Source organism: Macaca fascicularis, chromosome 15 (assembly GCF_037993035.2).
Source record: "Macaca fascicularis isolate 582-1 chromosome 15, T2T-MFA8v1.1".
In the NCBI taxonomy this organism is placed as follows: Eukaryota; Metazoa; Chordata; class Mammalia; order Primates; family Cercopithecidae; genus Macaca; species Macaca fascicularis.
In genome coordinates this window covers 64,359,361-64,376,768 of record NC_088389.1, presented here as the reverse complement: position 1 = coordinate 64,376,768, position 17,408 = coordinate 64,359,361, and the positions used below count along the sequence as shown (strand labels likewise).

At 47.4% G+C, this 17,408-nt stretch overlaps 1 protein-coding gene across 3 annotated transcripts; it reads right to left on the bottom strand.

The window, feature by feature from the left end:
• Positions 1–758: 758 nt before the first annotated feature.
• On the bottom strand, positions 759–16,344 carry VCP (valosin containing protein). Of its 3 annotated transcripts, none has more exons than XM_005581422.5 (17): positions 15,489–16,344; positions 11,984–12,095; positions 11,614–11,786; positions 10,400–10,542; positions 9,000–9,130; positions 7,909–8,040; positions 6,764–6,866; positions 6,019–6,152; positions 5,805–5,940; positions 5,380–5,492; positions 4,816–4,980; positions 4,602–4,724; positions 4,114–4,326; positions 3,302–3,610; positions 2,873–3,028; positions 1,574–1,728; positions 759–1,418 (listed from the first exon to the last, which is right to left on the bottom strand). In XM_005581422.5, exons 3-17 carry the CDS (start codon positions 11,778–11,780, stop codon positions 1,313–1,315), a joined length of 2,286 nt encoding a protein of 761 aa, XP_005581479.1. In that variant the 5' UTR covers positions 11,781–11,786; positions 11,984–12,095; positions 15,489–16,344; the 3' UTR covers positions 759–1,312. The 3 variants fall into 3 exon arrangements, with proteins under 3 accessions (XP_005581479.1, XP_045229384.1, XP_005581478.1); XM_045373449.2 differs by having other exon boundaries at positions 16,008–16,344; XM_005581421.4 differs by having other exon boundaries at positions 16,068–16,344.
• Between the last annotated feature and the right edge of the window lie 1,064 nt (positions 16,345–17,408).

Below are 17,408 nucleotides of genomic sequence, written 5' to 3'. Positions count from 1 at the left end.
CTTTTGGGATTGTGATTTTCAGAATTTTAGACTTTAGGGATTTTGATCTTTGGAGACTACAGTATTTTATTCAAAATTATGGTGTTCAGGACTGTCTTTTATGTCCCAAACCCAATCAACATATATTTAGTAATTTATTTTCTCTGCACTACTCTCTCTCTGGGTGAGGCATCATTGTACTGACCCCAGAAGCACTAAGTGATTGAAGAGGACAGTCTATTTTCTGTTTGGAAAAAAAAATTCAATACTAAAATCTTATAGTAACAAAAAGCTTTTTTTTTTTTAAATCAAACAAAGTACATAAAATAAAGGTGGGCACAACGCTAAGTGATCACCAACCAGGGGATGTTTGGGATTTTTAGATGCATTAAAAGGGAGTATAGAGAATATCCACCAGCAAATAAGATTGTATTTTTTTGCAACCCTATGATTTTCAAATGGCTCCTAAACACAGTCTTTGGTCAGGATAAGGGATTCTGCAGGCCTAGCCTTACCGTTCACATCAAATATAGGTGGAGGGATGCCATATTCTCCACATTTGGAGCTCTGTCAGGCTGCTCCCTTTCCACCAGTCCTATCCAGTGATACTGCACACACAGGGTGAGGCAACAGGAGACATCATACTGATGTTGATCAGGAAAGGAAGAAGGTGCAATCTTACTTCCAGGATTTCACATTTGGAAGAATGCCTTGGGAGTGGTGGGTAGCCCAAAGCTCTTCCCAGGAAAAGAAGCAGGCACAGGGCCCAGGACTCAGGCTCCATTTTGACCCAACGTTTATTGTCCTTTTACAACATGTCATTTTTTGGTTTAGAAACTGCTTGTGATTAGTTTTCCAACATTAACTCAAAAGCATGTAAAATAAATCAACCTACTCTCTATATAAACACCCAGCAACTGTGGCCCCTACTCACCTACCCAGGTTGGATAGGGGGAAGGGAGGGCTCGGGCAGCATTGAGTCAAGTGCAGATGCTTTACTGTGGCAGGTGGCAGTAGTGCCTTGGTTCACACCCCACACAGGTCCCCTGCACTGCCCCAAACTACAACAGAAATGGCATAGGCCCAAGGCCCAATTCCCTGTTGGTAATTCACTCTCCACCTACCAAATGAAAATCGCTTTTATTTTTTCGCTTTTGTTTTGTATTTTTGCAACAGAAACCCCCTGTCCAGAGTCAGACTGTAGCTGAACTGTTCAGACTGAAGAATGGAGCAGGCTGTGGGCGCACCCCTGGTCCCTCTCCTGGGCAAGCGCCCCCACCCCCAGGGAACAAGGTCCGGGCAGGCCAGCTCACTGCATGCTGGCCACCACCACTTAGCCATACAGGTCATCGTCATTGTCTTCTGTGTATACACTGCCACCTGTGCCGCCTCCACTGCCCTGACTGGGGCCAGCTCCACCCTGGTTCCCTGAAGGGAATCTGTGTACGAGAGCAAAGCCAAAAAAGACGGTTAGGACAGAGCCTGTGTAAGATTTCCACAACTACCCCTCTAGCTTCCTTAGGACTCCCATTCCCTTTTTGGTGTAGGTCCCCAAAGTAACTTAAGCACTGTCTAAGGCTCCCAACCAAGTTACCTGAAGCTGCCAAAGCCCCGACTCTGCTGAAGGGTCTGGGCGAACATCTCGTACTTCCGAATGTCATTGTCACTGACAGAACGGCGCGCAAAGCGCATGGCTTCTTCAAAGTGATCTCGACGGATCTCAGGCACTGGATCATCCTCTTCTACCTCCTATAGTTGGTAAACACAGATCACTAGGGCTTAATACTTTAAAATGCCAATAGTTTTCAGTGTTTACCACATTTGGATTACATCCTACCCAGTGGTCTCGCTTTCAGTGACATATATACTCTAAAATATACTCAGGGTTTCCCAATGATTGCAATCCTACTACTAGAGCACATTATTTGGGCTGCTTATTCCCTTTATTCAAATTATACTCTCTTCACAGCCCAGCTCAAAACCTATCTCTTCCATTGAGAGGCCAATTGCTGTGACTTATGAGACTGCTTCCTAGGATTAGTTCATAAGTAGTTTTAAGCTTTTATGGGTGAGAGAAGGTCACAGACCCTTCAAAACAGAAAGAAAGCCATTTATTTGCTCATTCATTAAGTCCCATGTTTGGAACTTAATGAATTAATTAAGGGTAACACAGGACATAGTGGAAAACAAGTGAGATGACAGAGATCCTACCTTTATGGAGCTTACACACACATGAATTTGTCTTTTCATTTTGGGAGGACTGTGGACCCCATCCCTTCCCCAACCATCAGGGACAGGTATATGGGTCTCATCTCAGTTCAAAACCTTGCTCTGCAGCTCACGCCTGTAATCCCAGCACTTTGAAAGCCCAAGGCGGGCGGATCACAAGGTCAGAAGATCGAGACCATCCTGGCTAACACGGTGAAACCCCGTCTCTACTAAAAAAAAATACAAAAAACTAGCCGGGCGTGGTGGCATGCACCTGTAGTCCCAGCTACTCGGGAGGCTGAGGCAGGAGAATGGCTTGCACCTGGGAGGCGGAGGTTGCAGTGAGCCGAGATCGCGCCACTGCACTTCGGTCTGGGCAACAGAGCAAGACTTCGTCTCAAAAAAAACAAAAACAAGAACAAAAACCTTGCTCTGTTTGGTGCACTCTCATACTTTGATTTCCCTCATGGAGCTTGGTTTAGACTGAGAATGGAGCCTGCCCATCTCTTCTCGGCCTTATTCCAAATTGAATGGATTCACCTCAGTATTCTTTATCTTTGATGCCCTATTAACATTCTTCTCAGATGATCTTTTCAACAACTTCTACTCTCAACTCTAGGGCATGGTGGTGGCTGCTGCCTGGCTCCCCATGACTGGCACATCTGGGGAAAGGATACAGACTCACCATGGCTGATGGGTTTGTCTGCCTCTCTCGTTCTCGCCTAATCTCACTTTCGATGGATTCACGGATGGCCAGCTTGCAAGCACGCTGGCAAATCTCTGTAAGGTCAGCTCCAGAGAAGCCATTAGTCATTTTAGCCAGGAACTCCAAGTCCACATCCTAAAAGAAGCAGCAGAGCTACCTTAGCATTTAGCCTCTTCTCTCTTGAGATACACAGATCTTTGGGCCATCCAAGCACTCCCAACTAGTTTGCCCCTTCTTTGGCCACCCCATTTTATTCCTGATTCTAGATTATCTTAATACCCTCAAAAATTCTACCTTCCCTTTAGACCAACCCTAACCCCAAAGCAATCTTGTCCAGAACCCAAAGAGCACTCTATACCAGACTGAGGACTCATAGAAGTCTCCCACAGCCCATGATCCTGCACCTGCCTTGGCAACTGGGGACTTGCGCAGGTTAGCCTTGAGGATGGCAACACGTGACTTCTCATCAGGAAGTGGGATGTAGATGAGCTGATCAAGACGGCCAGGTCTGAGGATGGCAGGATCAATGATGTCAGGCCGGTTGGTAGCGCCAATGATGAACACATTTTTTTTTGTGGACATGCCATCCATTTCTGTCAGGATCTGGTTGATGACTCGGTCAGCAGCCCCACCACCATCTCCAATGTTACCTCCACGAGCCTTGGCAATTGAATCCAGCTCATCAAAGAATAGCACACATGGAGCAGCTTGGCGGGCCTGTAGGAGGAATGGATTGATTCAAGCATTAACAAAACTAGATCTCTCGGCCAAACGTGGTGGCTCACACCTGTATTCCCAGCACTTTGGAAGGCCAAGGTGGGAGGATCACTTGAGGCCAGAAATCCAAAACCAGCATGGGCAACATACTGAAACTTCATCTCTACAAAAAATAAAAAATTAGCCAGATGTGGTGACGCATGCCTGTAGTCCCAGCTACTCAGGAGTCTGCAGTAGAATGGCTTAAGCCCAGGTTTCAAGGTTACTGTGAACTATGACTATACCACTGCCCTCCAGCCTGGACAACAGAGCCAGACCCTGTCTCAATTTAAGAAAAACAAAAAAAACAAAAAAAACAGCTCTCTCACACCTCAGAAAATCAAGTGACTTGCTGTCCAGTTGAGCAGCCAGTAATAAGAATGTTTCAACCGTCTTAAAGAAAAACAGCTTCTATTCCTTGTCCCCAGGCAAATCAATAGATAGCTCAGCCTATTGTAGCTCACCTTGTCAAAGATTTCTCTGACATTGGCCTCAGACTCCCCAAACCACATGGTGAGCAGCTCAGGACCTTTGATGGAGATGAAGTTGGCCTGGCATTCATTAGCAATGGCTTTGGCCAACAAAGTTTTCCCACAGCCAGGAGGTCCATAGAACAGAACTCCCTTGGAAGGTGTCATGCCAAACTTCAGGAATTTGTCTGGGTGTTCCACAGGATACTAGGAGGAAAAGGAAAGAGGGTTCAAGGTTACCTCCACCTTGTGAAAGAAACCTAACTAAACAGAAGCATGCCCTCCATTACTTCATGGTGTACCCAATGGTATCAGATCCAGGTTCTCTAGAAGCAGACTCCTTAGTGCCTCAAATCTAAGAAAAATAGGTTCCTAAGTCGTGCTCTCACATCTCTTGCAGCAAACGTGTTGACACCCTAAGATCACCAAGGTCAATTACAATGTACTGAGGCAGTGACTCACCCTGGACCAAGTTACCCTACCTGGACCAGCTCCTGAAGCTCACGTTTGACATCCTCTAGGCCCCCGATGTCTTCCCAGGTTACCTGTGGCACCTCTACCACGGTTTCCCGCAGTGCTGATGGGTTACTCTGGCTCAAGGCCCACTAGAAAAGGAGGGAAAACTGGGGATGAGACTTACCAGGAGAGGGGTCAAAGCACATATGTGTGTACCTGAGGCAGGGGTGTGGTCCTTACCCGGAAGTCATCCATAGTAACTGCTAAGGAGTTCATGACCTCGGCATCAATGGTCTCATCCTCTAGGTCAATGAGATCCATCTTCTTGCGGATGGCTTGCAGAGCAGCCTCTGAGCACAGGGCTGCTAAGTCAGCACCCACATGCCCGTGAGTCTCATTGGCTACCTGCAGAGAAAGATCTATTTACTGTGCTGCCTCAAAGACCCAGCTGCCGCAGGAAGCTCAGAGATAATAGAATGCTTCCCCTGACTGCTATCCCTGCGTCCTCTAATTTCCTTGAATACATATACTAGCAAAACCTTTATGGGCTGGGTTTTAAGTACTTAATCCTGGACTCAGGACCTAGAAATAAAGCTGCTCCAACAATTCTGATTTACTCTAAATGCAGCGTCAAGTGAGAAAAATGCCAACTCCAATTTCCTGGATTTAATCTCAGATTACCTCCTTTCCCCTGTCCAGAAATAAAAACCCATCTCCTCACATCAAAACCTTATGTCTCTAGCCAGTTCCCAGCAACTGCCTAAAGATATTGTAACGCCTGGTCAGCCCTCATCATCACTTCACCTGTTCCAGGTCCACATCATCTGCCAGCTTCATGTTCTTGGTATGGATCTGAAGAATCTCTAAGCGTCCCGTAGCATCAGGAATTCCAATATCTACCTCCCTGTCAAAGCGACCTGTGGGACAGTGCATGAACATAGACAGGGCTCGTTTCTAGTCCAGAGGTAAGAGACAGGCCTAGGGTGACCAACCATCTCAGCTAGCACAGGATTGTCCTAATGTTAGCAATGAAAAAGTCTCAACCCTGGGAAACCTTTCAGTCTCAGGAAAACCAGGGTGGATGGTCACTCTAGACAGGACGTAGGATAAAGGAAAAAGAAACCCAGATCCAATCACTGTGAAGGGCTTCAAGAGGATTAGGTGACTTAGATGAAGGAGAGAGGTAGGACCTAAGCAAGGACATGGTCAAAAGTATCTGGAGTCCTTACCAAATCGCCGTAGAGCTGGGTCAATGCTGTTGGGTCTGTTGGTTGCTGCCATGACAATCACATGTGCTCTCTGCTTTAGGCCATCCATGAGGGTCAACAACTGTGATACGATGCGCCGCTCCACCTCACCATGAGTCTGCCAGAACAGGATGTCTGGTCAGAAGTGAAGTCAGGGCCTTTCAACCCCCCACTATCCCCTCAGGTAAGCTCCTACTTTCTCTCTTTTGGGAGCGATGGCATCCAGCTCATCAATGAAGATGATGGCAGGAGCATTCTTCTCAGCCTCCTCGAAGGCTTTACGAAGGTTGCTCTCAGACTCACCAGCCAATTTGCTCATGATCTCAGGACCTGAAAGGATACAGAATGGAGGCAATAACAAAATGACAGTCTTTCCCAATTGCCCCCAAAAATCAGTTATCTTGCTTGTTTGGCCCAGAGACAGGTCCTGGGTGAGAAGGTGGTAACCTATGCCTACTTCTCAGATCCTCTACCAGCCATTATCCCAGGACAGCCACCAGGCAAGGCTGGAGAGAAGCCCAGGGACTCAGTATACTCTTCTCACAGTTGAACTAGAAGTATAAATGTGACAACAAATGCTCTAGCCAGAGCAGGAGAGATGGCACACCACTAAATAGCATTCTCCAAAAGCCAGTGATCGAAGTTCATTTTCCCCAAACTCTCTCAAATCACTAAGCATTCGCCCTTTGATTTCTCGTTCTAGCTTGCTCCTGCTCTTCAGTCTGTCCACAATCTTTCTCAAGGGGGGCAGGACAGGGAGCACCAGTGTAAAATATCTTCCCTCTATTGCTCATCTGTCTGTAACATACCCAAGCAGAAGAAATATGCTATAAAGGTGCAGGAGGGCATGGGTGCAAAAAGGATGTGTCCATGAGTGCTCCAGCTCATGAGCCCAGTTCAAATTGGGTCTAGCCAGACATAAGATGAACCAAGTATCTTACCATTTATCAAGAAGAAAAAGGCTCCAGTCTCATTTGCTACAGCTCGAGCAATCAGGGTCTTTCCTGTTCCAGGAGGTCCGTAAAGCAGGATTCCTCTAGGAGGCTGTGGACCAATGCAGAGTGTGATTACGTTCCCACCTTCTCCCAAACCCTAAAATGGCTTAACTAGGGCTCCAGAGACGGGGAGAACCAGGCTTCAACCCTGACAATATTAAGAATAAGCCCTCAGTAGTAAATACTAAGCAGACAATTTACTTTAGGCCACAATCATTTCTATTACTAGCAAGGAAAATACTGCTAGAAAGTGGGCAATATTTATGATTGTAACTTGCATAGGAGACTAAGGGCAGAGAAACTCTAGTCCAAATGTATTTGAAGATACATGACTAGGCAAAGGCAAGAGGCCATTACACAAAGGGCTCGATTTCAGACAGACCAAGGGCCAAAGACTAGCTAAGCCATTTAAGAGAGCAGGGTCTATTTTCTTCATTGCCAGAGAATCACTCACTCTAATAACCACGCCCTCCAGAATTTATCACACTGGAATGGTGTTTCTTACAATCATCAATTTTCTTCTTTGACACTACCCTTTCTATGGCCCTATCCACAAGCAGAACATGTAAACTGTCCACATAGAAGATGAATTTGTGTGATACCTACTAGGAAAATGAGTAACTTCATCTTCAGTGTGTTCCATGATATAGAAAAGATTGGGAAGCTACACTCTAGACCAATAGTTCTCAAATGTTTTAGACTCAAAACCCTTTAACACTCTGAAAATTTCCTTAACTTCCTTACTTCTATTGGGTGACACTGCTCTAGACAGGCTGGCAAACTATTGTGAGATTTGTTTTTATGGGGTCCATTGATACAATAATGGCTTTTATATTCTAAGAGTTGTGGGAAAAAACCCATATATGTGTGTGTGTTTTGTGCGCACATACACACGACAGACAATTTAATTAGCCTACTCTGGTCTAGACCATCAGCTCTAATGAATTTAGAGCCTTAGGTAAACTAAAGGATATATTATTGCCCCTCTAATCCAAGGCAATAATGAAAGCCATGTATGAAAACAGTCCCAGGATTAGACACTGGATATTAATCACCACTTTAGACTTGACCCCAGAGCCCAGGATGCTCACCTTTACACCAATTGCCTTAAAGAGGGCAGGATGTCTCAGGGGCAGTTCCACCATCTCCTTTATCTGAGCTAGCTGCTTCCTGCAGCCACCAATGTCATCATACCCTACTTCATTCAAGGACTCTTCCTCATCCTGAATGTGGAAGAGAGAAAGGAGAAGGCAAGAATATTATATCAGCAAAAGTTGAGTTTCTCTAAATCATTCCACTACCTAGTATGCAAAAACCTAGCGTATGAGTATAATAAGATTATCAACCCGGCACGGTGGCTCACATCTGTAATCCTAGCACTTTGGAAGGCAGAGGTGGAAGGACTGCTTGAGTCCAGTTGTTCCTGGGCAATACAGCAAGATCCCATCTCATTAAAAAGTAAATTAAATTTAAAAAAGAAGATTCTCCTCTAAAGGGATCCAGCCTCAAAGAACCACCACAAAAATCCCAAGGCAAAGATTTCCAGCACAGTCCTTGCCTCTCACATTACTCGTAGTCTTACTGAGAAAGGGTCTCTAAAACCTGAAGCTGGAAACCCTGGGAATGGGCAGAGGCCTGAAGCCACCATCAGCTTTACTTCAAAAATGGTTTCAATCACTTATATATTTTGGATTCAGTCTAGGTTTTTGAAATTCCTGACATTAGGTACATCCAACAAACAATTAGGCCCAGAAATGAATAGCTGGCAGGTTTCTCATCCCTGAAAGATGGTTAGTTCTCCAAAGAACACCCAGTCTTTTTTTTTTTTTTTTTTTGTCAACCAGGCTGGAGAGAAGTGGCACAAACTCAGCTCACTGCAACCTCCAACTCCTGGGTTCAACCGATTCTCCTGCCTCAGTCTCCCGAGTAGCTGGGATTCCAGATGTTCACCACCAGGCCTGGCTAATTTTTGTATTTTTAGTAGAGACGGGGTATCACCATGTTGCCCAGGCTGGTCTCGAACACCTGACCTCAAGTGATCTGCCCACCTCAGCCTCCCAAAGTACTGGGATTACAGGTGTGAGCCACCACAGCCGGCCGAGCACCCAGTCTTGACAGTTACCACATGATGCCACACTGAGTAATCATGAAATTGGATACTGGAATCAGGGAGAAAACTCACCTCTCGTTTGATAGGCTCCCCTTCGCAGTGGATCACTGTGTCTGGAGCAACAATGCAATAAGGGCTAGGATCTGTTTCCACCACTTTGAACTCCACAGCACGCATCCCACCACGGACAAGAAAAATGTCTCCTAGGAGAGCAAGCAGTACAAGCACAGTTAGGGGCGTCAACTACAAGACAAAGTGAGAACTCATCAGACCCTGAGGTCAAAATGCCAAACTCATTAGATATTGTCCTATTTCTCCCCAACTCCACCTGTCTTAATAAGCAGCAGGTAAGAGGAGAAAGGTAAACTGTGAAGAGTCCCTCTGACGCTCAAGAGGTCAGTCAAGAAAACCTGACATGTCAGAAGACTATCAAGTTCTGACTTCTGCCATGTAAGTAGCCCAAGTTTTCACTACAACCACCAATGATAGAACTGTGCACTCTGGACCCTGACCCAGCCAAAATGGACCACCTTCTCCTTCAGAGATCCATAAAGATAGCTTACTCTCCCGGAACAGAGAAGGGGAGAGATGGGAGCCAGGGAAGGATGGAGGAAAGGAGCAGGGTAAGACATATGAATATGTGTGCAAGGTTTGCATGCATGTGTATACAAATATATGAAAATGAGTCTAGCGGCCAGGCACGGTGGCTCACCTGAGGTCGAGTTCAAGACCAGCATGACCAACACAGTGACACCCCATCTCTACTAAAAATACAAAAATTAGCGGAGCGTGGTGGCAGACGCCTATAAGCCCAGCTACTCAGGAGGCTGAGGCAGGAGAACTGCTTGAACCCAGGAGGAGGAGGTTGCAGTGAGCTGAGATTGGACCATTGCACTCCAGCCTGGGGGACAGAGTGAGACTCTGTCTCAAATAAAAAAAAAAGAAAAGAAAATGAGACTAGGCATGACGGCTCATGCCTGTAATCCCAGCACTTTGGGAGGCCATGGCAGGTGGGTCACTTGAGCCCAGCAGTTTGAGACCAGCGTGGGCATCATAGTGAGACCCCATTTCTTTTTTTTTTTTGAGACAGAGTCTTGCTCTGTCACCCAGGCTGGAGTACAGTGGCCTGGTCTTGGCTCACTGCAACCTCCACCTCTTGGGTTCAAGCAATTCTTGTGCCTCAGCCCCTCAGGTCGTTGGGATTACAGGTGCCCACAATGCGGTTTTGCCATGTTGGCCAGGCTGGTCTCGAACTCCTGGCCTCAAGTGATCCACCCGCCTCAGCCTCCCAAATCGCTGGGGTTATAGGTGTGAGCCACGGTGCCCAGCTGACCCCATCTCTTAAAAAATAAATAAATAAATACAGGAGAAAAGCATAAAAGATTAAAAAAAAAAGAAAGAAAACGAGACGAAGATGTTCCAAGGTTTATTAACTACAGTCAATAATCCTTAAACTCAGAATTAGCTCTCACCTTTCCGGATGGGTCGATAAGCTTCCAGGAAGTACGGCTTAAGGTATACCTCAAAGAGATTACCAGTAATGCCTTCCACCGTGTCATCAATGGGCAGCACGTGGATACGTTTGCCGTACTTCACATCAGGGCATGGCTGGATGCTGAGGATGACAAGCAGACTCCATATTACCAACCACACTTCGGGCCCAAGCACTGGGTGTCCAAAAGGGCCTGGCACAGATAGCTGATAGTAAGTGAAAAAGAAAAGGCAGGATGGCTTTAGGTGAAGAGAGGAAGGAGAACACCGTGGAAGTGAGGGCAAAGGAACAGCCCCACTCACTTCTAATCAGTGAGCCAAAATCAAGAGCCACACATTTAGAAACCCCACAAAGATATGCAAGGTCTTCAGTGAGATATCCAAGGATGATCCCCTTCTAGCTAATATTGGTGACCCAATATTACAAGGGAAGGTCTTAAGCTAACAACTGTCAGGGTCAGTGAAACAGAAGTGAAAAAAACAAAATTATCTCAGCCAGGTGTTCAGAACACCTTGAGGAAGTGACTAAGCACCCCCAAGAAGAAAGCTACATGAAACTTAGACTCCATCAAAAAGAATCAAAAGCCTGAGATGATCCTGGCCAGGTGATGGTTGGTTGGGTAAGAGTGGCTAGAGATGACTCCAAGATGGGGCAACCTCTTGCCTAAAATTATGCAAGAACAAGCAAAATCACTCACATTGAGAACTATCCTGGGTCTGGCTCCAACTATTCCTCTCTCCCGGGTTCACTTAGGGGCTTAAAAGGCCTGCTAGCAGCTCACCTTCCATGTCCATATCCCCACCTCATTCCAACCCCAACGCAAGCCATTAATTGGACATACTAGTGAGAGTAGTGAGGAGGTTATTTGGCAGATACATACACACCCTCGAGTGGTATCCTAAGCTAGGCTATAAGTATGATAAATTACACTTCTAGTAGGAAAAAATAAAGGCACCAAGAAAGTTACAGGAATGCCAATTTGTCTCAAGCGACCTGCAGAAATGGATTTTGAAGTCCCAGGAAGGCAGAACCAAAACCTAAAGACAATCCTGAAGCATAAGTCTTCCCATGACCAGCAGGCTTCCTGCATCGACAGGTTCCAAGAACTTGGTCCTGCCTGTAATACATGGGTACTGCCTGTAATGCAGGCTATCTCTGGCCTCCCATCCCTGTGGAGCCAAAAACCCCACACACCTGATGACATCCCCTAGGCGTACACGAAGGTTATTCCGAACAACTCTATTCATCCGAATCTTCTCATCAGAACAAGTGTCATCAGAAAGGACGATGCAAACAGCTTCTCGTCTCTTCTTTCCTTTCAGCAACACTGTGTCACCTCGGAACAACTGCAATTCATCCATCTTGGGCTGAGGAAAGAAAGTTAAGGCCTTTGGGTCACTGGGCAGAAGGGGAGTAAGCAACAGCCCTCGAGATTGGGATTCCCAGTAAACCCCACTCTATCTGCAGTCTGCAAATAGAAATATCTGCAAAATGAGAAAAGAAACCTGGGCAAATCCCTCAAGTAAGTGCAGTAAGGAAAGACTAGTTTGTGGCCCCAGCTTACCTGGGACAAGGACACCACACTGTTGTCCTCATTGATGGCTTCATCAACAATTAACCGATTGGGACGGTTCTTCTGTTTGAGAATGGCTGTTGATAGGTCATCACCTTTTGAACTAGAAGCAGGAAATGGAGTCAGTCCCAGTAGATACTCCCGCCCCAAGGGCCTCACCAGTCTCTAAAACTCATACTTAGGAAACAAACAGTGAATAGATGAAGCTGTCCCTAGACCAGAGAGCGCGGATGAAGGAAAGGCAGCCAAGGTCACGAGGAGCAGTATCTAGCATACATATTACAATACCCATTCCGGCAGCTCCTGGTATTTTGAGCATCAGTGTCCCAGCTATAAGGCTCCAAGTGAGTGATCCTGCCCCAAGAAGACATAATAGAAATGGAGACTGAAGAGTTATTAGAGAAATAAAAATAGTCTTAGACTTATAGAAGAGTGGTTAAGAGCAGGAACTCTATAATAGTCAGACCCATTGGGTCTGAATTCCAATTCTGCCACTACTTAACTGTGATCTTGGGCAAGTTACCTAACCTCTGAACTTTGATGTCTTCCTCTATAAGAGAGAGACTATAATACTTACCTCAGAGGCTTATTGTCTTAAGGGAGATAATGAATGTAAAATGCTTAACATAATAGCTGGCACATGGTAATAACAGTCACCATGATTAACAGTATAAAGCATAAGCTAACTTTCCAGGGAATGAAGTAAGCCAGACAATTTCCCTTGAGGCTCAGGGAGCTCTCAAGTCCTACCAAGCAAGCCTGGGGACAATGAAGCAGAATTATTGGTGCTACCCTCCTTATAGGCTAAACCTACTGATGCCAGGGCATTCCATAGTACCAAAGGAATGCCAAGCATAAAAATCATCATATGGTTTCCATCATATTTGGAAACAACACTAACAGACATGAAACTGCCAGAAAGAGGCTCAAGGTCAAAAGGAACTTCACAGTAATTTCTGCAAAAGCACACAATTCCATAAAGTTGGCTCAAAAAACCAAAACCAAGAAATGCTGAAACACTGTGCAAATACAAATCCCTCTCATCCAAATCAAAGTTGACTGGGTCTATACTCAGTTTGTTATTTCCTACAAGACAGGGTCATTCACCAGACAGTGACACCAACTTATTACCTAGCCCATCTCCAGCTGTCACTTAGTAGACTCAAGTTCTCTCTCTCTCTCTTTTTTTTTTTTTTCTTGAGATGGAGTTTCGCTCTTGTTGTACAGGCTGGAATGCAATGAAGGGATCTCAGCTAACTGCAACCTCTGCTCCGCCTCCCAGGTTCAAGTGATTCTCCCGCCTCAGCCTTCCCAGTAGCTGGGATTACAGGCATGAGCCACCACGCCCAGCTAATTCTGCATTTTTACTAGAGGTCAGGCTGGTCTCGAACTCCTGACCTCAAGTGATCTGCCCACCTCGGCCTCCCAAAGTGCTGGGACTACAGGCGTGAGCCACCGTACCCAGCACTCTCTCTCTCTTTTTTAAGAGCTGCCTCCTGTTAGTAAGGCTCAGGAAAACATAAGCATTAACCAAAGTAGGAAGGCTAGACAATGAAGGAAGCCAAAGAAAATAAATTTTTAAAAGGAATTTCTTCATTCAACAAATTCATGAGTGTCAATTATGTGCCAGGCATTGTTCTAAGGGCTGGGGATACTGCAGTCAACAAAACAACACAAAATAGTATTCCCATTGGAAATATCCTCACAATTTCCAAAAGACAGAGAAAAGACACTGTGCTCAGCTAGGAAGCTGTGGGGTTCTTACATCTCTGGGTCCTGATACACCCAAGAGAAAAACAAACCCCATTCATCGAACAAAATGGTAGGCCTTCTGCTAACCCTCACACATAGGCTGCATTTTTAACCACTGCCTCTAAACTAGTTTCTAATGACAGTTTCTAATGACAGTTTCCTCTGCTCAAATTTGCTTCCCCCATTCCAAAAGTGTGCCACTCTAGGCACGATGCTGCTGAGTAGGCAGACTTTCCCAATGCTTATCAACACACTGGAGGCCAAGCATGCTCAATGCGACAGCTGAGAGCAATGTAAACCCATGAGCTCTCCCACTCCTGTCCCATCAAAATACTCTTTCAGGGGTTGCCATCTTCTTGCTTGACTTATAGAACTGGGACTGGGGAAAAAATGCCAGATGCCTCTAGTCATCATAGTTTTTTATTTTTTGAAACGGAGTCTCCCTGTTGCCCAGGCTGGAGTGCAGTGGTGCGATCTCCCTCACTGTAACCTCTGCCTCCCTGGGTTCGAGTGATTCTCCTGCCTCAGCCTCCAGAGTGGCTGGGACTACAGGTGTGCGCCACGCCTGGCTAATTTTTGCATTTTAATAGAGATGGGGTTTCTCCTTGTTGCCCGGGCTGGTCTTGAACTCCCGACCTCAGGTGATCTGCCTGCCTCGGCCTCCCAAAATGCTGGGATTACAGGCCTGAGATACTGTGACCAGCCAACAGTTTGTATTTTAATCTCAAAGCTGCATCCTAGGAAAACCTCCATTCTGCCTACCATCCCGGTAGGATGGCGATAGCCAGGACTCTGGCTCTGGAGATGAGTGGTATGCCCTTTTCTTAAGGTAAAGCCTCTAATTCCCCATCTATCTAGTGAGATCAGAGGTGTTAATCTCTAAAAGAGTGAATTCAGCCTGACCATGGGCCAACAGCAGTTCTGGACACTCTTTGGGGCCATTCTCCACTGTCTTCTGTATGAGTCAATCCCTTTCCAGAACTGCACAGGGGACTCCAAGGGACTTGGAGGGGGTTCAGCTAAGAGTCATCAAGGTGACCAAGAAGTTAGAAACAGCTGATGATTCCAGGTTCCAAAAATTTTAGATTTTTACTTTTGAAAATAAAAGGCTGACTGCATATAAACCAAAAGAACACTTTCAGAGTAAGTGACTCTTTTAAATAAGCAACTGAGTAATACTTTATCCCAATTCAGAAACTTGAGAAAAAGGAACACACCTCAAAAAACTACTCTCTTCAAGGAAGGAAGGTAATTTGCACAGAAGAGTTTCCTTGGGCTGGCTGTTTTTTTTTTTTTTTTTTTTTTTTCAGCCTCTAAAAGCTCTATTCTAAATTGAATGGGCTGAGGTAGGTAGCCAAGTTTTATCTGACGCTTTCTTGAAGGATGGAGGTGGTGTCAGAAAGCCCCATAGCCCGGATAATTTCTCAATACAGCTACCTGGGTAAAGCGGTGCGCGCACGTTTGTTTTTGAGAAGTTAGTGCAACTCTAAACTGCACACCACGAAAGCTGGAAATATGGAAAGGCGCACAAAACACGAACTGAGATTCCAACTTTACCAAGAACCTAAAACGTTAAAGAAAAATTCTTTTCTCCCCACCCACGAATCATAACATTAAGGAAAACTGGCTCAAACTTTCTAATATGAACAACAGGCCTAAAGTAAGAACGCCAGAAGCGAAAGGTAGGGCTCGCCCTCTCCCTAACAGTCCCTCACTACTCAGATCACACACAGAGGATGCCCACCTTGTACCGGCCGACCCGGCTCCAAAAAGGCGGCTGTGAGCTTCCCTGAGCTCGCCCGGCCTTCCCCGACCCCGGCCTCCGCCTCGGTGGCAGGGCTCCTGAGGCCTTCACATGGCGCAAAGTCCACGCCCACCGGGCCGGGTTGGGGCCTCGGGCTCGTGGGGCCTGCTCTCTCCAGGGACCAAAGGCCTTCGGCGGGTGGTAGGCCGGACGGCAGACTGGCGCCCCAAGGCCCCGGGGTTCCGCGCCGGCGGTGTGGGCCGGAAGACCTCGTCAGGCCCGGACGGCCATTCCAAGGGAGCCAATCGGGCGGGCCGGGGCCTGCATGACACAGCACGATCCGGCCCCAGGCTCCGACCCGGGCCCAGCGCAAGCCCCGCCTAGGGGGCGCGCGGGTGCGCAGCTGGCCCAGCCGGGCCTGCCGGGTCCACGGCCCCTCACTCGCTCCCTAGTTCCCCTTCCCTCTTTCCTGGTCTCCACCTCTCTGACGCGCCCACGGCCAGGCCCCGCCGGGCCTACCCAGCGCCGCGGGTCCCGGCGCGCGCCGCCGCAGCAAGCGGACGGCGCGCGCACACTCACTCGGCTCCAGAAGCCATGGCGCGCGCCTCTCCCGGCCGGCGGCTGTGGCGGCCCGCGGGTAACGGCTACGAGCGGTGGCAAGCGACCGACTGGGCCGGGGCTCGGCTCTCCCAGGCGGTGGGCAAGCAGCGGCGACAAACCCGCAAGCGGCTTCCCTCTCGCTTCCTCCCACCGGCAGCGAGGCGTCAGGCGAACAACGCTGGCTCCTGATCCGCGAGGTGGCAGTGGCACCGGCAGCGACGACTCAAACGACGGCCGCAGACGCTTCGCTGAGACTGAGCCGAGAAGAGCCGAATCATCGGAAGGGAAGCTGCTCCCACCTCAGCCAATCAGCGTCTGCCCTGCGGACTCTCGCCCGCCTCTCCGTGCCTCTCCCCAGCAACCCGCAGACCGCAACCAATCAGGAAATTCGCTTGCGGCCTGGCTCCCGCCTCAGTGATGCGACACGCCTAGTAACGCCACGTCAATTGGCTGCAACGCTACGCTTCCTCGACGGATTGGAATTCTCAGCCAATCAACGAAAGGAATAGGGCGAGATCGACTTGTGAAAGGAGACCCTTTAATCCCTCAGAGGCGGACTCTCCCACTTGGCTCCAGTTCATTGGCTCCGGAGTTTATCCTCCTAGAAGAACGTGGCACAATAGACTGAACCCTTGTATTAGTCTAGTCCAGTTGTGGTAACCTATACATCCATCTTTTCCCAAAACCTGGGGATCCTCTAAGATGCCATCACCACCCTGACCCTTCTTGCTCCTTTCCAACGCTGCCTCCAACCACCCCTACTCTGAACTTTCTGACTAGCACCCCACTCCTACCCCATTGTCATTGCACCCTCTGGTAACCCCAATCCCATACCTTTGCAGTTTCTCAGCGCTTGTGCCTTTCTTCCTCCCGTCGTTAATGTTAATACATTATAATAAGGCACTCAAATCCAGAGAAGTCAAAGGACAACCACAGAACACACAGCCAATTCAGTAGAACCCAAATTAGCAAGAAAACTGCGTATGTTGGGACTTGAAAATCCTTAAGCCCCAAATAACAGGGGTCCCTGTTTGCAGTCAACAGGCAGCTGTTGGTGGTATGCCAACTCAATTCACCTTTCACCTTCTAGCCACAGAGACACATTTGACTGAGATGAGTCCAATTTCTAGAATTTGGAATTAGGAAGGGAATGAGAGTCACTCTGAGAGAAATCTGCCTGTCTCTATCAGCTACCTGCTCTTGTACTGAGAAGCCTGTCTAGACCACCCTTCAGACCCAACTCATTGTCACTGTCCTGGGCTTTGGGGCTCTGCATTTAGGCAATGTGAAGGACTAAAGCCACTGCCTCCTAAGTAAGGA

Bases quoted from the DNA above. Each gene is read 5' to 3' on its own strand.
- VCP (XM_005581421.4), bottom strand. The intron at 10,543-11,613 runs GTGTGTGGGGTT...TGTCATCCTCAG, and splicing joins CGCCTAGGGGATGTCATCAG to CATCCAGCCATGCCCTGATG. The intron at 1,419-1,573 runs GTAACTTGGTTG...TCTCGTACACAG, and splicing joins CGGGGCTTTGGCAGCTTCAG to ATTCCCTTCAGGGAACCAGG.